The sequence below is a fragment of the Electrona antarctica genome, assembly GCF_951216825.1.
Source record: "Electrona antarctica genome assembly, chromosome: 2".
In the NCBI taxonomy this organism is placed as follows: domain Eukaryota; kingdom Metazoa; phylum Chordata; class Actinopteri; order Myctophiformes; family Myctophidae; genus Electrona; species Electrona antarctica.
In genome coordinates this window covers 30,520,848-30,543,082 of record NC_136807.1, presented here as the reverse complement: position 1 = coordinate 30,543,082, position 22,235 = coordinate 30,520,848, and the positions used below count along the sequence as shown (strand labels likewise).

The window sequence follows — 22,235 nt, the reverse complement described above, 5'->3', positions numbered from 1 at the left end:
AAGTAATACAATTAATTTAATATTGTTTTATTCCAATATCACACTATTATGAAATATCCCATTTCTCAAATCCTTCATTTTCAACCTTTACTTTCAATATTATAACATAAAAACCATGTTAAAAAAATAAAAAGCATCATTAAGTAGTATTTCAGTTGGTGTTTCAATACATAAGCACAAAATATTTGACATTGAATCATCTATTTCTTTGGAAATTAACAAAAACATCATGTGACCAACGTCTGACGAAGTTGACGGACATCTGACGGAGTTGACAATGATGACCAATGATTTAGGTTCTAGACCACCTAGGATCTTGATTCTGGTAACTAATCCCACATTTTCAAGGATGAGGAATACAGTGGTACTATTTAGATTTGCCCTGTGACCATGGCAGCCATTTTTCAAAATGGCCGCCACCTGCTGTTACTTTACAATAACTCAAGTTCTACACCACCTAGGATCTTGATTCTGGTGACTAATCATACATTTTCAAGGATGTGGGATACATTGGTACTATTTAGATTTGTCCTGTGACCATGGTAGACATTTTTCAAAATGGCCGCCAACTTTCTGTTATTTCCCAATAACTCAAGTTCTACACCACCTAGGATCTTGATTCTGGTGACTAATACTACATTGTCAAGGATGAGGAATACAGTAGTACTATTTAGATTTATCCTGTGACAATGGCAGCCATTTTCAAAAATGGCGGACCTGCTATTATTTTACCAATTAGTCAGGGAATATTATCAGAATGTCAAATCTGGGAATACATTTCTTACCAAGAATTTTCTTGTTTGTAAAGGTGTCTACTAACATATCCCACATTGGTTTCTATTGAACCACCCTAGGGGAATCTTTGACAGCTGCTGAAAGTTGGGTACCATCAACAACCAATATAAGGCTAAATGTTCTAATTTTCATTATGCTTTAAGTAGCATGTGGCATGTCAAACGAGGGGGTTTTCATGATTCTGAATCCATTCCAAGCATTAGTTTTGCACGAAAAACACTCCTTGGGCTAAAAACGGCCATAGCCATCATCACAGATGTGATGAGGTAAGCACATTTGGGCACATTTGGGCAAGTGGCTATGGCCAAACTAGGGGGTCTATGGCCAAACTAGGGGTCAAACTCCTTGGGCTAAATTCGGCCATATCCACTTGCCCAAATGTGCCCAAATGTGCTGACCTAATCACATTTGTGATGACGGCTATGGCCGTTTTCAGCCCAATGAGTGTTTTTCGTGCATAGCTAATGCTTGGAATGCATTCAGAATCATGAAAACCCCCTAGTTTGAAATGTCACATGCTATAAGCATAATGAACATTTTGCCTTATATTGGTTGTTGATGGTACCCCAACTTTCAGCAGCTGTCAAAAGTTCCCCTAGGGTGGTTGAATATAATGCAATGTGGGATATGTTAGTAGACACCCTTCCAAACACATTGGTGAAGAAAGTTCTTGGTAGGGAATTTATTACCAGATTTTATTAATATCCCCATACTAAATAACGTTCTAATAATGTTCTAGACCACCTATAGACCCGACTTCACCAACAGAGACCCGGGTGACACATAAACAACAAGTTTGGACAGCCCCACGAATTAGTGTTACGGAAAATAGCAAGTGTCTTGGAGGCAGCCAACATCTGTCGAGGCGATGGGGTGGCCTTTGAGAAGTTTGCGCTTCAAGTACAGTCGCTGGTAGGCATGCTAACAACCCTAGGCCCAGAGGGAGACACAGCACTTAGATGCGGCTCACAAGTTGCACGACTCCTCAACAAGCTGCCACCAGAGATAAGAGTTGAATTCCGCCGCACAATGCTCTGCGGCCCAGGAGCAACCAACACCCTGTTGGAGTTCTCGGAGTGGTTGAAGCACGAGTCCTAGCCATATAGCCTGTGCAAAGGCAAACACCTTGAAGTCCTGCTTGAGGTGAACAGTGAGCGAAAGACTCAACGGAAAACCTGAAGATCTGCCTTCAGAACTATCAGGCAGGATGTGCAGACACTGAAGGCATCAGTGTCGTTCTCTGTGTCTCCAGCATGTCAACCAAAGCAATGTTACCAAATCAAAGGAGCCTTCACCTCAAGTCACCTGGGGCTGGGTGAGCAATCGCATCCTGTATCTAGCCTCACAACTAAATACAGACACTTGGCCAGACTGCCGCTACAACATCCTGATTGGGGAAGACCACCCCACCTAATCACACGAACCGAACAATTGAGGTTGGGGCCTCCAGGTGGGCCAGCAGCCATCTGCACAAGACTGGGCTGGACCCTGCAGGAAAGCAATCTCCAGCCAAGACAATGTAAGAGCCCCAGAACACAGAGCTCATGAGGATGGAGAAACACTGGCAGGAGGCCACCAAGATACAACGCCCAAGAGACCCAGAGTGTGCCACCGCTCGCAGTAAGGAGATCAACTGCTGCAGCAACGATGTCATGAAAGGCAAGTCTCTACCAAAAAACCCCTGAACCTAATCGGGGTGTCAAGAGACCAAAGTTTCTCCCCCACAGTTCCCTGCAGTGGCCAGTGAAGTCAAACTGTGCGTCTGTGCCTGAAAGGGACAAGTCAAAGGCCATAAAGCCCACCTACTGTAATGTCCTGTCAGTAGCAACTCAACCTGCACCTGAAATAAGCCCTGACCCCTCCCAGAGAAAGTTCATCCTTGAAAATGTAATGATTAGTCGCCAGATCCAAGATCCTTGGTGGTCTAAAACTTGAGTTATTGGTAAAATAACAGCAGGTTGGTGGCCATTTTGAAAAACAATGGCTGCCATGGTCACAGGACAAATCTAAATAGTACCACTGTATTCCTCATCTTTTAAAATGTATGATTACATTGATTAGTCACCAGAATCAAGATCCTAGGTGGTCTATAACTTGAATTATTGGTAAAATAACAGCAGGTTGGTGGCCATTTTGAAAAACAATGGCTGGCATGGTCACAGGACCAATCTAAATAGTACCACTGTATTCCTCATCTTTTAAAATGTAATATTAGTCACCAGAATCAAGATCCTAGGGGGTGTAGAACTTGAGTTATTGTAAAATAACATCAGGTGGCGGCCATTTTGGAAGATGGCTGCCATGGTCACCACGAGACAAATCTGTGATGGCCCTATAGCCAAAAATGTTCCTTAAGGCATGCTCTAACTGTCTGCCAAATTAGAATACTTCCCATTATTCAAAAACTATAATTTTATTGTTTTGGGAACACTTTTGTCAACTCCGTCAGATACATGTCAACTCCGTCAGACACAAAACCTGATGGAGTTGACGTCTGACGGAGTTGACAAAATGGCATTTGTTTTCATCTTAACCCTCTGTAGTACAATTTATCCATTTAGTTTTTCTTCAGTTGTTAGCTAAACCTAACCCTAAACTAAAATACTAAACATTATTTTGGAATTCTTAACAAAGATCATAATAATGTCCTGACGGAGTTGACATGTAAAAGCTGTGACCACATTGATATCAACATTGTTTGTTTAAAATATCAAACAATTGAATGCTTGTCAGACCAGGTGCTCCACTGTTGCAACAAATATAAACAGGACTTGGAAAAGGAGTCTTCAGGCTAAATCTGTCGACAATATTTTCTGATTAATTTAAGACTTTCAAAAAACCTGACGGAGTTGACGGAGACGTGGGACACACATTTGATATGAGATATTTAATTTAAAATATAAATTAAAATTAACTGTGTATATTGTTTGCTATGTTGTTGACAATCTACTTTCATTTAGTATGTATATTTATGTGATTGTGACAGTATTAGACACTTTTTTGGCAGTTTGAAATTGTGACAACTTGCTGGGGACAGGCTAAATACAGGCCTTTTTGGGTACAGTGCCTGCTTTTAACTAATTTAGATGGCATATGAAAAAATATATAATGAAATTAATGGCATAATAATACACAACTGTATTACATTTAACTTTGCAAGTGCTTTTATTTTTATGAATTAATTTATTTTTAACATAAATAAGGCTCTTATGTGTGGGACATGTTTTTTCCACTTTTGTCCCTCATCTCAAGAATGAGTGATTTACTATAGTCCTATACTAGACCCCAAGAAATTACATCTAGCCACAAAAGATCACAGAATGTGTCAAACTGACTTATTGAGCCTATGACACACAGTGTGGCTTCCCCCCAGTAGGCTACCTTCACATTCAGTAGATGTTTGAATTCACCCTTCTGTGCATGTGTCTCTCTTGCAGTACTAGTGCTACTGCTTTCTACATGTTTTAGCGATTTTAGCTATATTTTTGACAGGGGGGCAGGGGCCAAAAAATATGGTGATTTATTTTTGTATTATTTACTATAGTCCTATATACTAGACCCCAAGAACTTATATCTGGCCACAAAAGATCACAGGATCTATTGAATGTGACAAACTGACAAATTGAGCCTACACACAGTGTAGGTACCTCCCTCGGACCATACCTTCACATTCAGAAGATCCTGTGATATTTTGTGGCCAGATGTAATTTCCTGGGGTCTAGTAGGACTATAGTAAATATTAATAAAGAAATTGCCGTAAATGTTTGTAGAAAAGGTAGTATTTAGCTCCATGTCCGAATGCCCCCGCCCCCCTGTCAAAAATAGCTAAAATCGCTAAAACGAAAGAAAGCAGCAATTGAAAAAAAGATTACCCTCACCTTTTAATTTCTCTAATAACAACCTAAAACATGAACCTTGGTTGAAAAAAACTAAAGTTGTCCTTTAATGAGGTGGTGCCTGAAATGTATTTGGAATGGGTTTAGTAAAACCGTATATAATTGTGTAAATCAACTCATGGGCCATAGTTTGCCTTATTTTGAGTTAAGTGGTTACCAATTATAGATCTGTGTTCTTGCCTAGTATAAAGGGGAGGCTGCAGGACACAGAGGGTCAGTAGTGGCTTGGGAAACAATTAAGCAGATAACACCCAGGGAGAGCTGCTAGCTGGGGTCACTTAAATTTATGGAAGGGTTTCTAGCCTAATAACAGTTTCTTAAGTTCTTGGTATATTTTCCTCATTTGCTTTCAAGTTACATTTAATCTGTCTTTTTTTTGTAAGTTTAGGCTTCAGTGTTTTTTGTTTGTTAGGCCTTCCACTGTAAATAACTGGGAGAAATAAAACGCCCTACATGGTATTCCTGGACTTTGTCGCTTTTTGGAGCCTTGACCTATCGGCCAACTTTATAGTGTCCTGTCACGTTATACCCTTATAGATCTGCTATTTTTGGTCAATTTTAAAGATCTTAAATGACATACCCAATATATGGCACCACTAGGGTTAAAGTGGGGGGAAATATTTTTGAAAATAATACAGTCAAATGTACATAACAGAATGGTGAACTGTGTACAATAGTCGAAGCGATTTACCTGTGTTTGAGTGTCTGACATTGATCTCAGATTTACAACAGCTTGACTGAGAGATGACTTGACTGAGAGAAACGTTACTGCCTATAGGCAGTAGGCAGTTCCTCTAGGCCAGGGCTGGGCAACTTTGACGACGGAGAGGGCCACTATATTTCCACACTCACTCCCTAGGGCCATATATTAATGTCGTAAAAAAAAAAGCAAATAGCAAAAATAGCAAAAACAATAGCAGGATATAGCAAAAATAGCCGATCTACAAGCCCAAAACGCGGTTTGAGCTTGTAGATCGGCTATTTTTGCTATATTCTAATTGAAATCTTAAATTTTTGCTATTTTTTAATTGGAATCCTGAAAAATGCCTTTAATTATACTTGTGTTGAAGCATTGAGCTACTAATTTAGACTGCAGTAATTAAAGCGGTTCATGTTTGCATGTCGTAGAATAACAGCTGAAACCAATATTCTGACATTAACCTGAGGGCCACATTAAGTGAAGGTGGGGGCCGCATGTGGCCCCCGGGCCGCCAGTTGCCCACCCCTGCTCTAGGCTAGTTGTATATTGGCTACAGTAAATCTAGTCTGTAGGCCTGCCTGGGTGCCTAATGAGATCTCTCTGGTTTGAGATAAGCGTTTTGAATCTCCCTAGATTGTTATTGTGAAAGATTAGATCAGGCATTTCAACTTGTGGGAACTGGTTGAGATGGTTTCACACCTGCCCATGTGTTGTGTAGCCTATGCTGAATCATGCAGTTTCCTAATGTCTAAGACGCAACATCTTACCAGTGCAACCCCCGTACTTGAGTTATACTTTGGGTTCAATTATTACTCAGCTACAAGTGAGAGTTGCTTAGTCAAATTTTTACTATTCAAAACTCAAAAGTGCATGCTTTACTGTAAAAAATACAATAATCTTTTCTAATGCATATGCTGCATTAGAATTGAGATATTTTCTGCCACAATTCAAAGGTATTCCATGCAGAAACACAAATTAGCTACATTTGAAATGGAGCTTATGTGGGTATTTCACAATACTGTACTTTTCCCTATTTAGAAATGTCACAAGTACAATATTTGTCTTTAAAATTTAGTGGAGTGAAAGTATCAAGAATACTTATTTTTGCACAGAGAAGAAAAAAATACAATATTGAGAAAATACAGTTGCTGCATTATGACTTCATGGCTTTGTTAACAAGCATGCACAAATGCCTCAACTTCAACAAAAGCTTTTTGTCAGCTCATTGTCAGTAAATATAATCAGTCCCACATAATGCCTTCATAATGAAAACCTGAGCTGGAAAAAACACTGGTGTGATTTATTCTGTACTGTAGGAAATGCATGCATGGGTGTTGTTGAACTGGATATGCATAATCTATGCAAACTACAAACTGTGCATACCTTATGTGTCTGTTTAACTACCGTAACTAAGTAAATGTTATTCAGCGAGAACCATAGATTCTAAGGAACATAAGCCATGCTAACAAACATTGCAGTTGTAAGCACTTTCTATAATACCGGTAACTAATGATTGATGACAGATAATCATAATGATGATAATATAATGATTTCAAAATTCTAATATATAATTTGCACATATTTTAACTAAGGAAGTAATATTGTACGCCCAAGTTAACGCAGAACTAGATATGGGTACTAAAATAAAATTATATTTTTGTATACGGTCAACAGCTGCCCATTACTGTAATCTGACAATTTAGGAATTTATCTAGAGCGACCATAGGCCCCAGATTAGAACCCGACCCCCGTCTTGTCTGGCATGTCATATAATCTACAATGCGTTGTGCGCTTCGGCTAAACTATGTAATGTAGAGTGAAAACAGGAGGGGGACTAGCTCAGTGCCTTGTGGGACTCCCATCGACAAAGCATACCGTGCTGGTTCAAATGGTTCAAAAATAAGTACAAGGGAATGCAAAAGCTATACAACAGCTCACATGCACAATTTATTTACCATTTAAATAAATCGCTTTTTTTTTTAAATTATTTACTATAGTCCTACTAGACCCCAAGAAATTACATCTAGCCACAAAAGATCACAGGATCTACTGAATGTGTCAAACTGACTTATTGAGCCTATGACACACAGTGTGGCTTCCCCCCAGTAGGCTACCTTCACATTCAGTAGATCCTGTGATCTTTTGTGGCCAGATGTAATTTCTTGGGGTCTAGTAGGACTATAGTAAATAATAAAAAAATAAATCGCTATAACATTTTGTAACCAAATACATATTTAGCCCCATGCTCGAATGCCCCCGCCCCCCTGTCAAAAACAGCTAAAATCCCTAAAACGAAAGAAAGCAGCAAATGGGAAAAAAGATTAACACTCATCTTTTACTTTCTCTAATAACAACCTAAAACATGAACCTTGGTTGAAAAAAACTAAAGTTGTCCTTTAAGCAGATAACACCCAGGGAGAGCTGCTAGCTGGGGTCACTTAAATTTATGGAAGGGTTTCTAGCCTAATAACAGTTTCTTAAATTCTGGGTATATTTTCCTCATTTTTTTTTGTAAGTTTAGGCTTCAGTGTTTTTTGTTTGTTAGGCCTTCCACTGTAAATAACTGGGAAAAATAAAACGCCCTACATAGTATTCCTGGACTTTGTCGCTTTTTGGAGCCTTGACCAATCGGCCAACTTTATAGTGTCCTGTCACGTTATACCCTTATAGATCTGCTATTTTTGGTCAAATTTAAAGATCTTAAAAGACTATAATGACATACCCAATATATGGCACCACCAGGGTTAAAGTGGGGGGAAATATTTTTGAAAATAATACAGTCAAATGCAGTGTTGTTTTGAGTTAACAAATTAAATTAAATGTTACATTGCGAAGAAGTTAACTGAACAGTATGGTGCACTGTGTACAATAGTCGAAGCGATTTACCTGTAGATGTTTGAGTGTCTGACATTGATCTCAGATTTACAACAGCTTGACTGAGAGAAACGTTACTGCCTATAGGCACTATAGGCAGTTCCTCTAGGCCAGGGCTGGGCAACTTTGACGACGGAGAGGGCCACTATATTTCCACACTCACTCCCTAGGGCCATATATTAATGTCGTAAAAAAAAGCAAATAGCAAAAATAGCCAATCTACAAGCCCAAAACGCATCGTGCTGCGCCGCGTTTTGAGCTTGTAGATCGGATATTTTTGCTATATTCGAATTTAAATCTTACATTTTTGCTATTTTTGAATTGGAATCCTGAAAATTAACATTTTTTTCATTTCAAATGCCTTTAATTATACTTGTGTTGAAGCATTGAGCTACTAATTTAGACTGCAGTAATTAAAGCGGTTCATGTTTGCATGTCGTAGAATAACAGCTGAAACCAATATTCTGACATTAACCTGAGGGCCACATTAAGTGAAGGTGGGGGCCGCATGTGGCCCCCGGGCCGCCAGTTGCCCACCCCTGCTCTAGGCTAGTTGTATATTGGCTACAGTAAATCTAGTCTGTAGGCCTGCCTGGGTGCCTAATGAGATCTCTCTGGTTTGAGATAAGCGTTTTGAATCTCCCTAGATTGTTATTGTGAAAGATTAGATCAGGCATTTCAACTTGTGGGAACTGGTTGAGATGGTTTCACACCTGCCCATGTGTTGTGTAGCCTATGCTGAATCATGCAGTTTCCTAATGTCTAAGACGCAACATCTTACCAGTGCAACCCCCGTACTTGAGTTATACTTTGGGTTCAATTATTACTCAGCTACAAGTGAGAGTTGCTTAGTCAAATTTGTACTTTTGTAAAAACTCAAAAGTGCATGCTTTACTGTAAAAAATACAATAATCTTTTCTAATGCATATGCTGCATTATAATTGAGATATTTTCTGCCACAATTCAAAGGTATTCCATGCAGAAACACACATTAGCTACATTTGAAATGGAGCTTACTGTATGTGGGTATTTCACAATACTGTACTTTTCCCTTCTTAGAAATGTCAAAAGTACAATATTTGTCTTTAAAATTTAGTGAAAGTATCAAGAATACTTATTTTTGCACAGACAAGAAACAAATACAATATTGAGAAAATACAGTTGCTGCATTATGACTTCATGGCTTCGTTAACAAGCATGCTCAAATGCCTCAACTTCAACAAAAGCTTTTTGTCAGCTCATTGTCAGTAAATATAATCAGTCCCACATATTTTTAATGCCTTCATAATGAAAACCTGAGCTGGAAAAAACACTGGTGTGATTTATTCTGTACTGTAGGAAATGCATGCATGGGTGTGTCAACTGTGCATACCTTATGTGTCTGTTTAACTACCGTAACTAAGTACATTTTATTCAGCGAGAACCATAGATTCTAAGGAACATAAGCCATGCTAACACACATTGCAGCTGTAAGCACTTTCTATAACCGGTCACTAATGATTGATGACAGATAATCATAATGATGATAATATAATGATTTCAAAATCTAATAATTCTAATATATAATTTGCACATATTTTAAATAAGGAAGTAATATTGTACGCCCAAGTTAACGTAGAACTAGATATGGGTACTAAAATAAAAATTATATTTTTGTATACGGTCAACAGCTGCCCATTACTGTAATCTGACAATTTAGGAATTTATCTAGAGCGACCTAGGCCCCAGATTAGAATCCGACCCCCGTTTTGTCTGGCATGTCATATAATCTACAATGCGTTGTGCGCTTGTAGATTAACTATTTCGGCTAAACTATGTAATGCAGAGTGAAAACTGGAGGGGGACTAGCTCAGTGCCTTGTGGGACTCCCGTCGACTAAGCATACCATAATAATAATAATAATAATAATAATAATAATAATAATAATAATAATAATAATAATAATAATAATAATAATAATAATAATAATAATAATAATAATAATAATCTGTAATAATAATAATAATAATAATAATTATTATTATTATTATTATTATTATTATTACTGTATTGTTGGACTGAAAAATGAGATATTGCATCCTCACATTCCTGAGAAATGATGGCAAAAGGATTCATGTAAATGTACTATACAGCAACAGCACACACCCATTCACTGTCAGGTGTGTATGATGATGTCATATGCCATCCTTTATTTGCCCTCCCACATATAGTGTTTCAAGTTGTGTTTGTTTCCATTCAGTTACGTTTGCTCCGAGGCACTGGACTAACTTCCTGCATGAATAGAATCTGACTACATTATGGGGAGAATCACAATCAGTTGTCTCATAATTCTGGTAAGGACTATAGTTTTAAGATAATCAGTTTATATTGGAATCAATCATTCAGATATTCATTCTATCATTCAGATCCTATCAGCAATAGAAATGCATCTTTTCATTTCATGCACTTATGACATGTTTCCATGTGCATAATGAGTGTATAGGTTTCAGGCAACATTGAACTGGGTTTCAGGCTAATTTAGATCTGAATTGCATATTTTTGTCTCCACAACATCAAAGATGGTGCATAAGTTCCTCAGTAACTATTTATTCTAATTCATTGACCAAATAGAAATCCACTCCACGCTGGAGAGTGCGAGAGAATGTATTTGTTTTTCTTCTATTTATTTTGAAACCCCTCCCACATGTCACTCATGCTTTATGTGTTTTCTGTATCTGTATCATATAATATAACACACCTATTTTCTATAGGCTTATACAAACTAAAATGGACAGAACATTTTCTATACAATTAAACAGGAAGTAATAACTGACTTATCACTAGATTAAATATATCTCTGCTGTCAGGGAGAAATCACCAAACTCCAATATGTTCATTTTCAGGAAATGAAGAAAAAATTATATATTTTTTTAAACAATGCAATACTGCCTCATCAAAGTTGGTATTGTACCTTTATATACTTTGAGGGTCCAATAGTTTAGAGGTTTTGTCTGAAGCGACGTGAAGGGTGTTCAATAGCATTGATTTATGAAAAAAAAGAAATAAAATAAAAATAAAATAAAAACAGCGATGATATTTCATATAATCATATTTATTTATTGTGTTGTTTTTTAAATAATAATTATAATTAATATAATAATTCATGTCTGCTTGTCTTTTTTTTAACTGCAATGTTGTTCTACCATTACAGTGCATGGGGGTCCACAGGGGGGCATCCATGGATAGTCTGCAGCGACAGAAGAGAGACTGGATCATAGATTCTTTCACAATTGAGGAAGAAAGTAAAGGACCTTTCCCACATGCACTTGACAAAGTGAGTATACATAGAGCCTGTGTTCATGTACAGCAGTTCTCCAACATTTTCAGGACCTCCAAATGGATTCTTCTTTGACTACAGACCCCCATGTGAAAATATTTTGTGCCAGGGACCCCCAACAGAAAAGATTTGTGTTCAATATTCATTCCGTATTCTTCTAAATCCCCTAACCTAACCCAAGTACAAAACAGTTTTAAAGTGTTTAAACTGTTCCTAATGTTGCTAGGGACCCCCTCGAGGACTCCCGGGGGTCCACAGGAATCACTTTGAGACCCACTGATGTACAGTATAGGAACTTGGTACATACTGTAGGAATTTTATGTGCAGATAATATGATCTCTTTTTGTTCTTTGTCTTCTTCTCAGATAGGAATTGTGAAAAAGTTCAGGCAAAATTTTAAACTGCATGGCGATGGTGTTGATCGGGATCCAATTGGATTATTGGAGATCGATACAAATACAGGTCAAATCTGGGTCAATGGAAAAGTAGACTACGAACAGTATAAAGTACTTAAGGTTAGATGCAATTTACTGAAACATTGTATATTGTGATTGTGAAATTAATACATTATTATTTGCTTAACCATTATTATTTACTATACTTTAATCAAATTTATGTTCTGCTTCATTCATAATGATCATTCTATGTTTTATTTATTTATATTTTAAAGCTATTTCAATTGTTTGTGTTTAATTGCAGCTGACATTTGAGTTATATGACGTGGACAACCATCGTTTGGACACAAAACTGGGGATTGAAGTCCAGATTGCAGACATAAATGACAACGCTCCCATTTTCACCAAGGAACTGCTTGAGATCAGCATGAAAGAGTCTGCCCCACAAGGTAATGGCTTTTTATTTTTGCTAATTGAACCATACAAATACAATTATTGATAACATTGCAAGTATATTATTATTTTGACTGTGTATTATTCCAGGCACTTTCCTACTCACTGTTGTGGCAAACGATAAAGACAACCCAAAGACCAATAATGGAACCTTTGATTTAAGAATAGTCTCTGTCACTCCTAAACCAAGTGACTTGGAGTTCTTCATTACCCAGAAAGATGGACATGGAAGCATTGCATTTAGAGGATGCCTGGACTATGAGGTGAGAGGAGTCTTTTTTAAATTCCTTGGGTTGGTTCTGGCCAACATGTGCAAATATTATCGATCATCTTTATCCGTTGCTTCTGCGCTCTGTGAGTGAGGAACAGAATTCATACCATTCACATTGTATACAAAGAAACAAAGAAACAAAGAAACAAAGAAACAAAGAAAGAAACAAAGAAACAGGTCTCAAAGTCACCCAAATATGAAAACATCCAAATATGAAAACTTTATTTTCTCAAATATTATAATAGCTCAAATTATGATATAGTATAAATATCTAATAATGATGTCCTGCACCTTGCATATTCTTTTGTTTCACCTGTTATGCCTACTGTCCATTGTAGCACTCAGGTTACACCTAATATTGACTTATCGAGTTTTATTGCACTACAGAAGTTTTGTCATGAATACAGCAATTTCTCGTTCACAAAACTACCAGAACCTGTTTTCTTTGTACTGCATATTGGCAGAAACCACTTTGTTTACATTTGATTTTGAGGCCTGTCTTGCAATACTGTTGTGTGGTCACAATAAAGATGATTGACAGTTGCATCATAGCCAGTATACAAACACTCCAACTTAAATACAAAAACATTTATTTGGGCTTTACTACCAATGTTTTGACTTTTGTCTTCATCATGGGAAAAAAGATGCCTAATTTGCCTAAAACGTTTAAAGTAATGCTAAAAGTTTAATTAGCATGACTTTAAATGAATGTGATACATAGAAAATAATTGTTTTTGAAAATTGTGCACTTTCCCCATCACACACAAACACACACACACACACACACAGAAAGCAGAGAAGTACACAATCCTTGTGGAGGCCAAGGACCGTGGGGAACAAGTCCAGCTGTCCAGCACCTGCACTGTCATCGTCCACATAGAAGATGGAAATAACCACCTTCCGGTTTTCACAGGACAAACAGTGAGCACAGTTGTTCATGACTTTCTGTCATGTTGCATGTGGCAGAAAACAACATTAGAATATAAATTGAGAGTATAGAAGCATCATTTTCTTACAGCCTCCAATATTTTTTTTACAGGTTCTAGGAAGTATAAAGGAGGGAGAGAGCAATGTAGCTATTTTACGGCTGCATGTTTCAGACACGGACGCAAAGGGCACTGCAGCCTGGAAGGCAAAATATAGCATCATCCACGGAAACGCAAAGGACAACTTCAGAATGGACACTGACCCTGATACAAATGACGGAGTGCTGTATGTGGAAAAGGTATTTTGCCTGTGAAGTAGTTAAACAAGTAATTGTTATGTTCAAACTCTAAGTCAACGTCATCTTTAAACTTAAGTAATTGCATGATTGCGTGCCAGTCATGCGTGCCAGTCATGTCTGATTTCTTATGAATGGGGAAAGTGATAATCCTTCTATCCACAACACTCGCTGCTAGCTTTGTCTGTATAGAAATAATTGTTGTAAATTGCTGTACATAGCAGCATTCTGATTCCTGGCTTGACTTGCACTGACTTGCTGACATACATTAGCAAAGATAACTAACAAATGTTGAGGACACCTGGTTAAAAAACAAACACTGGATGAAGTGTGGTCTGGGAGGACTGAAAGCATTCCCATTGCATGATGAATCATAAACTGGTTAAAAGCTGCACCGATTGTTTTTTGGGGGGGCGGGGGTGGGGGGAGGTTATCTGCAGTGCATACAGTAGGTTGACAAAAAATATATTTACTTGTTTATTTTGGGGTTATGGTATCAAGGCTAGAATTAGTATGACTTCTTAACAAGCTAACCCTATCTTTAACCTAAACATAACCGCAAGCACGGGAGCAACGCATCCCTCACCAACCTTAATCCGGTCGTTTTAGTGCATCCCTCACCAACCTTAATCTGGTCGAACTAGCGGGAGGTCGAACCTTAGGGCAGCCCCCATTGTTCAATGTACAATATTTGTTATAAAATGTCCCATCTTCCCACATTGACAGCATCTGGACTTCGAGGAGGGTTCTCAGAAAAACCTGACCATCAGCGTGGGGAACGAGGCTCCTTACTACTCATGTAAAGTCCGGAGTCGTCCCAGTACAGGTGTCTGGGATGTTCTCACCGTCGAGGGTGAGCCTGGCACAGGTTTGGTGCCCCCTCTCGCCACCCGCCAGGTGACAGTGAACGTAGAGGACGTCAATGACCATCCCGTCTTCACCTCCCCTGTCAAAGACGTGGTGGTGGAGGAGAACGTTGCTGTGGGACGCTATCTGGAGACACTTACTGCCATAGACCTAGACACACATGGCAATACAATTGTGTAAGTCACATCTACATCTGGTACTACGTGTCAACAGATCGTTGTTATAGATGCAGCAGTCAAGCAAAGCAAATGTGGTCTAAACGTAGAAACGTCTAATGTGTTACAGATACAAGAAAGGTGATGATCCGGGTGACTGGGTCAAAGTGGACTCGAAGACTGGCGAAATAACCACAAATAGGACATTAGACCGAGAGTCACCATTCGTTAAGCACAATGTCTATAAAGTAACAGTGCTTGCTGTAGACAATGGTAGGAACCCCCTACTTATATATCATATACTGTAGCTGTGTGCTGTTGTCGTGCTCAATACAATGCATAGATAGATAATCTATTTTCAGTGCGCTACAACAAAGCATAAATCACTATTAAAGCACATTTTGGTGGAGATTGGGGTTGTGTACTATGATGTGACTCCAAATAATAATGAGATCTTCAATAGTTGCTCTGTTGATTAGAAATTAATAATTAAAAATAGCCTCCCCATTGACTTACATTTCACAGTGAAACAGGCCTCGAATTCACTCCTTTGGTACACATATTCCTTTATACATAAATGAACACAAACAAAGTGCATTCTATGTAGTTTAGTATTTGAATTAGATCCAGACTGGAAGTTGAATTTATGATATTTTTCAATAGGAGTCGGGTTTTCAATATTATTTATTGTCAGAATAGTTTGCATTCTTTTGTGTGCTAAAGGAGAGACATTCAGATCTGTTTATAGTGCAATGTAAGCCATTCAGGCTATTCTGAATGATACATTTTGGAGCTACCATTGAAGATATATCTCACTATAGGCTACAATATTTGGAGCCACATAGCAAGGTTACTACACCCAAACCTCTGCCAAAGTGTCATTTTGTTATAAGGGTACACAACTATACACAGTTGGACAGCATACTGTGGCACCAAATTGTACCAAGTACTGTTTAAATTATGATTGCCAGGTGTGCCTCCAATGACGGGAACTGGAACCCTCAACATTCACCTGAAAGACCAGAATGACAATGTACCGAGCCTGGTTGAAAACACCATGGACATGTGCCTCTCCGACGGCCCCTCTGGGGCCAACATCACCGCCTTTGACCTGGACGGAGAGCCCTATGGCGGGCCATTCCACTTTAAGCTTCAAGGGAAAGTTAAGGGACGGTGGAGTTTGGATCCTGATCACGGTATGGGTTGATTCTGAGATGGCTATTAAAATGTCTCACAGAGTATTTATTTTAGTTATATTTTTATGTCTGTCTGAGCACGGCCCATTGACCCCTGCAGCTGATGCTGATTGGGGTCGCATTCAGGTCTCACACACACACACACACACAGCTGATTGTGTACAATTGAACCCAAATGGACCCTCATTTGGTTTCATTTACGTTGCAGTACACATGTAGTGTTTCTATCTCCCGGTTCAGGCTACTCCGTGAATCTGGTCAAGGGCGACAACGTTTACGCCGGACACTATGAGCTTCTGCTGGAAGTGTTTGATCTGCAGGGTCACTCTGGGCTCCACAACCTGTCAATCACGGTGTGTAACTGCGTAGAGCCGGGGATGCCCAACTGTCGCCTCCGCCAAGCCAAGAGCTCTAGAATGGGGGAAGGAGCCATTGGAATGCTTTTGGCTGCCATGTTGCTTCTATTAGGTAAACGCACATCTGTAACATATTCATTCACATTCACAGACGTGAAGTCATTTAATTACTAAAATACCTCAGAGGTTTCACATTGTGTTCTAGATGATAATAAGGATAAACTCTGCACATACAAGGAGAAGGATCACAGATTATGCAAAACGTTGTGCAGCATTCCTGTATATTCATGATGAACTGTGCTTAAACATATTAAGGTATCCATGGCTATAACCCTGGCTATTTTTACAATAGTTAAAATAGCCAATCTACATCAACACGTTGTGAGCTTGTAGATCGACTATTTGAACTATTGATGATTATTATTGTTATTGTAATAACTATTGATGAACTAATGATTTTCAAAATAGTAAAACTACGTAAAACGAAAAGATGACAATTATGTGGTGGTGATGTTCTACATATCAGGTGTGCTACTGCTGGTCTTTCTGCTGACGTGTAAAAGGGAGATCAAGTTCATACCAGATGAGGGTTCCGGAGACCATCTGATCCAGTTCAACACTGAGCTCCCAGGATCTGACTGCAAGGTTAATACGCATCTTGTGTTGCCGCAGTCAATCATATGAAAACATCTATTAGTATTGAAACTGTAATTTAATTGTGGTAATTAAGGTAATTGTTCTTAACTTTCAAAAGCGTGACTTTTCAAGTTTTTTTTATTGTCAATTTGCAGCAGCATCATGTTGTTTGCACAGGCTAGTAATGGGTTATCGAGAGACAAGTTTTAAAGGGATGACTCTATGGCCACCACTGGCTTGGTTCTATGAAAATCAGATCAACCAGCTCATAATGTGTCACAGACACAGTGCAATGTGATGTGAGATTGTACATCAGCTGTTTAGCTGTGTACACCCACACGCAGCAAAATATAATTCAGGCTTAATCTTTTTTCTATGACAGGTGCCATTATCGTCCATAGACGAAGTAGACGCGAACAAAATGCAATCACAAGCACCTGGTAACATTTCAGGAGTCAAGATTGAGCAATTTACAGTAAGTGATGTTATTTTCACTACAAAAACATTATCCCAATGTTCAAAAAAGAAAACTCAAATGCTTATGCCTCTATTGCACACTGCACAGTGTGATCTCTAAGATACTGCATTTCACAAATTGTCAGAATGTGCGCACGGATCTCATGGAGTCCACGCAGGAAGGCCATGGTCACATAGCCACCATCCCTAACCCTAACCGCACACAAAGCCACGTAGTCGGAGTAATGGGATGTTAAATTATGCACAGTCCCCTACCTGTATGTGGACTTAAAATGATTGTATTTGAATGGCCTTCTTGCCCTGGCATTTGGCCTTTGTGCCCAAACACCACACAACACCAAGACAAGGGCCTGCATGGCCCTACATACATGGCAACCATGTATTCAAATGTTCCTGTTTCCCTGCAGTCTTTAGGTAGAGCACCGAGTATGAGAATAGTGCGAGACAAGTCCGAGTTCTCCATTTATCAACAGCAGACCCTTGGAGCAGGACAGTTTCATCAACAGCAGACCCTTGGAGCAGGACAGTTTCAACGAGGGAACTCCATGCGCACGGTAATGCAAAAGTGGAATTCAAAGAAAGAAAGAAAGAAAGAAAGAAAGAAAATAATTCTACATTTCCTGTCAAATAACTTTAATTGTGAACCTTTGTTTTTAGAGTGCAACTACGAAATCAAACTATGACTTTACCAAGGTATGTATTTATTTATGTATTCATTTATTTACCATATTCATTTCTTATTTCAATCTAACTTGCCATTTGTTTCTGACAGAGTTCGACAACAGGCAAGAAATATTCTCAATGGGGGAGCCAGAGTTCAACAGGCAACACATATTCTAAATGGGGGAACCAGAGTTCAACAACGGGCAACAAATATTCTCAATGGGGGAATACATCTTTGACTAGATATGACCACATTTTCAGCACATTAAACCAGGTACTATATGGATTTCAGTTCTTAAAGAAAGGCTTGGGTTGTGTAGTACACATCTGTAAAGCACTTTGTAACAGTTTCGAAAAGTGCTATACAAATAAACTTGCTATAAATATACCCTACTAACTTAAACCGCACAGTGAAATCTGGTTCTTGTCACTCTTTTTAGTTTTTATATAGGACTGTTTTATATTGGCAGAATCTGCTTTGTTTTTAGTCATTTATGTGTGAAAAGAGTGACTTTGAGACCTGTTTCTCTTTGCAATGTAAGTCAATGGGGAGACTACTGTACTTTGGAATTTCAATTTCTAATTAATGGAGCAACTAAGATAGCTCACTAATGTTTGCAATCATGGCAAGGTACCCAGTACCCACACAACCTAAACCTCCACCAATGTGTCATTGCCCTATAAGTTCACAGTTCACAGGTGACATATTTTCCCCTTGAACCCGTTCATTTCCAGAGGATGATCACTCTCCAGGCTCCATGCGAAGAGCTGGGTGATTATGCCCCGTACCCATATGCAGAGGAAGGAGAAGAAGAGACTAGCTCCCAGCTTGATGCCATCTCCATCCCAGAGATGCCCTTTGACCCTGACACGCTGCTGTATCTGGGTCCCAAGTTCAACAAAGTGGCTTCAATCTGTTTACCTCCTGATGCCACACTCTCCTGAGTGGAACTCGTGTGCCATGGAAGTGTGGCCCTATAGAACAGTGGTTCTCAACCTGTGGGTTGGGACCTCCAGGGGGGTCCCCACACGATGTTGTGGGGGTCCCCAGATGACAGTGAAGTGACAATTTAAAGACTTATAAGACCTTTTAAAAAATAAACAAGACAATTTTAAAAACTGGTCAAACAAAATATTTGGACTGGGTCATGAGGCTTCTACATACTATGCCATGTTCCTAGATGCCTCTGACCAGTGTAAATTCACATCCAAGTTACCATGGGAAAGGGATTTAGGACTTACAATATCAGATGGTGATTGGGTTAGAATTAGAAAATGTCAAGAGAACTACGTACAAGGTTGATTCAATTAAAAATTATAAATAGAATATATTGGACACCATCAAGATTGTTTAGGGTCGGCTTGACTGATGGTCCCGAATGCTGGAAGTGTCAGGATAGAGACGGTACACTTTTACACATGCTTTGGGGCTGTCCCAAAATTCAGGAATATTGGACTGCTATACATGAAAGACTGGAGAGAATAACGGGCATACACATTCCTTTTTCACCCAGTCTGTTCATTCTGGGGGATCCTGCCATATTGAGGCATGTTGCTCCTCCTTTAGCTGAATGGATACAAACGGCCATTATGACAGGTAGGAGGCTGTTGGTCAAGGACTGGAAGGCTCCATCTGCACCTGCTCCATCCCTCTGGGATGCATCGATGGGACTATTGGCCGCTTACGAGCGACTGTCTTACAGGCTGCTCAATAGGATGGACGACTATGACTTAAAATGGGGCTTTTACCATATGCACGTATCAGGACTCTGATTAGTTTCTGGCTCTGAGTGAGCTCTGAACGGGCTGCAGCTTTAGAAAAATACACTGAAGGAATACGTCTGGAATTGGGGCTGGGGTGGACTGCGGGATATTTCTGTGCATCTCTGTTATATTGTTTTGTTATGTATTTCTTTGGTTGTGTTTTGTCTATGTCTATGTCAATGTTTCATATATAAAAGAAAATGAATAAAGTACAAATCATAAAAAAAACAAAAACTAGTCAAACATTGGCAAATTGTCAAATAATGTAAGAAGGAAACGTTGAACGTTGCGAGGCGTGAGCTTGTATTGGTATTTTAACAATTGTTTTCTGTGGAATATTATTATTGGGCCTGAAAAGGTCGAGAACCACTGCTGATAGTTATACTAGGCTATTATTGCTATGCATTCAGGTTTGACAAAATTCAATCCATGAAAGCTGCAGCAATGTTTATGCATTAAGATAACAAAGGCAGAACAGAGTATCAGTATTAATTCCACATTTAATATAGATCAGACTCAACACTCTTTTGTGCACAACTTGATCCCAAAATTAAATATGGAGCTTAATGTACCAGATCAAAGAAGCCTGGCCTTAGGGCCGATTCATACTCCTATTTTAGAGCCGAATAAAAGTCGGTTCGGCTCTGTAGAGCCTACAATGTGACGTCATTTGAGGTTCGGGGGGGCGGGTACCGTCCTAAAGTCGGCTCTTCGGTGCTACTGAAATTTTCTGACAAGCCGAAATCATTTCGGCACTACAGCGCCGAAACAGCGGTAAAATAGGAGTATGAATCGGCCCTTAGTCTTATGTGATTGTAATGTTATGTTAAATGTGTGTGTGTGTCTTTGTTCTTTTTTTAATGTGATGTTGCAAATGCCGCTACTGTGATGCAAGAACAATTTCAGACCAGTCTAGTAATAAAGTATCACAATGAAGGCTTTGTGGTCAGACCTCTGAGCAGTATGTTTGTCAAATAATTTGCATATTAACTGTGAACCCTGAAACCCTGAAAAGAACACCTTTGTTATTTTCAGTTAACTTCCCCAACCCAAACACCCTTGTCCCTTGTGCTGTTAATCATTATTTCATTTCATTTCAACAATAAAATGAAGCCACCAGCTGTCCTATCAATTTGTTTCTGCCTGTGTGTGTGTGTGTGTGTGTGCGTGCGTGCATGCATGCATGCAAGCGTATGTGTGCGGCGGTAAGCATTACTGTAACAAGCATATTTTTTGTTTTAGTTACACTCAATTACCTTCAATGAAGAGCAAACAGTCATGGTTTAAGCATCAATCAAAAGAATGCTGGGCAGCGCCCTTCCAAACATTTGCCCTGCATGATGATACTCATCATGTTTGGAAAGGTGCTGCCCAGCATTCTTTTTTGTTTTCTTTTCTTCCGTTTTTTTCTTTTCTTTATTCTCTGACATACTGTTGACAGACAGGTATGCAAAAGAGAGGTATCTGCACTTGCAAAAACAAAGTGTATAGAATGTTGTCTCCATCTATTTATAATTGTATGTGTTATTGTTCATATATTTGAACAAATTATACCAATTTATACGGTTTTAATTTTACTTTCATTATTGTGCAGGACCTTGACACGCTTTGAAAGGTGCTTTATAAAGTTTACTTACATACTATTTACTTTTCTCTGTCACTCTCCTCCTCAGTTCCTTGAAGGTTAACACGGTGTGAATATTGAATGTGAATGAATGTGATTTCATGTTTTATAGGATTTTTATATAGTTTTGTGACTATCTGTGATTCCTTTTGCTGCCCCTGTCTTTTGAAAACGTATTTTCTTTTCTATATCTCAGTGGCATCTGTTAAAATGTGCAGTTAACTTGTGCAGTTAGTGGTTAACATGTATTACTTCAAGTAACCACACCAACCACCTGTACAAGTAATTTACTTGTACAGTGGTGTTATGAGTGATATCTGATATGTTATGAGAATATGAGAATTTTTTTTATTGGTTTCCTGATCATTTAATTTTATAGTTATACTGTTCATAATAAAAAACATCAAACAGTCAATCAGTCAGTCAGGGAGTCTGTTTGTCTGGGACTGTACCCATGTGTGGGCAGTTCTATGGAAGTCTGACTCAAATTCCTCTGACACCCGATACGACATGGAAATGATGATACACTTCTCGACTATCAGGTTTGTGTGTTTGTGTGTGTGTGTGTGTGTGTG

General features: G+C 38.8%; 2 protein-coding genes across 3 annotated transcripts in view; one reads left to right on the top strand and one right to left on the bottom strand.

Moving 5' to 3' along the window:
- The window catches only part of LOC306917415 (troponin C, slow skeletal and cardiac muscles), a 368,649-nt gene that overhangs the window by 333,394 nt on the left and 13,020 nt on the right, over positions 1-22,235 (bottom strand). The window lies entirely within an intron of this gene.
- Positions 10,499-19,362, top strand: cdh26.2 (cadherin 26, tandem duplicate 2). Of its 2 annotated transcripts, XM_079524502.1 has the most exons (17): positions 10,499-10,598; positions 11,456-11,578; positions 11,947-12,096; positions 12,281-12,425; positions 12,520-12,692; positions 13,490-13,621; positions 13,740-13,925; positions 14,649-14,965; positions 15,075-15,217; positions 15,916-16,140; positions 16,381-16,608; positions 17,023-17,141; positions 17,515-17,607; positions 18,017-18,163; positions 18,267-18,302; positions 18,382-18,546; positions 19,008-19,362. In XM_079524502.1, the coding sequence occupies exons 1-17, from the start codon at positions 10,563-10,565 to the stop codon at positions 19,215-19,217; spliced, it is 2,628 nt and encodes an 875-aa protein (XP_079380628.1). In that variant the 5' UTR covers positions 10,499-10,562; the 3' UTR covers positions 19,218-19,362. The 2 variants fall into 2 exon arrangements, with proteins under 2 accessions (XP_079380628.1, XP_079380629.1); XM_079524503.1 differs by lacking the exon at positions 18,267-18,302.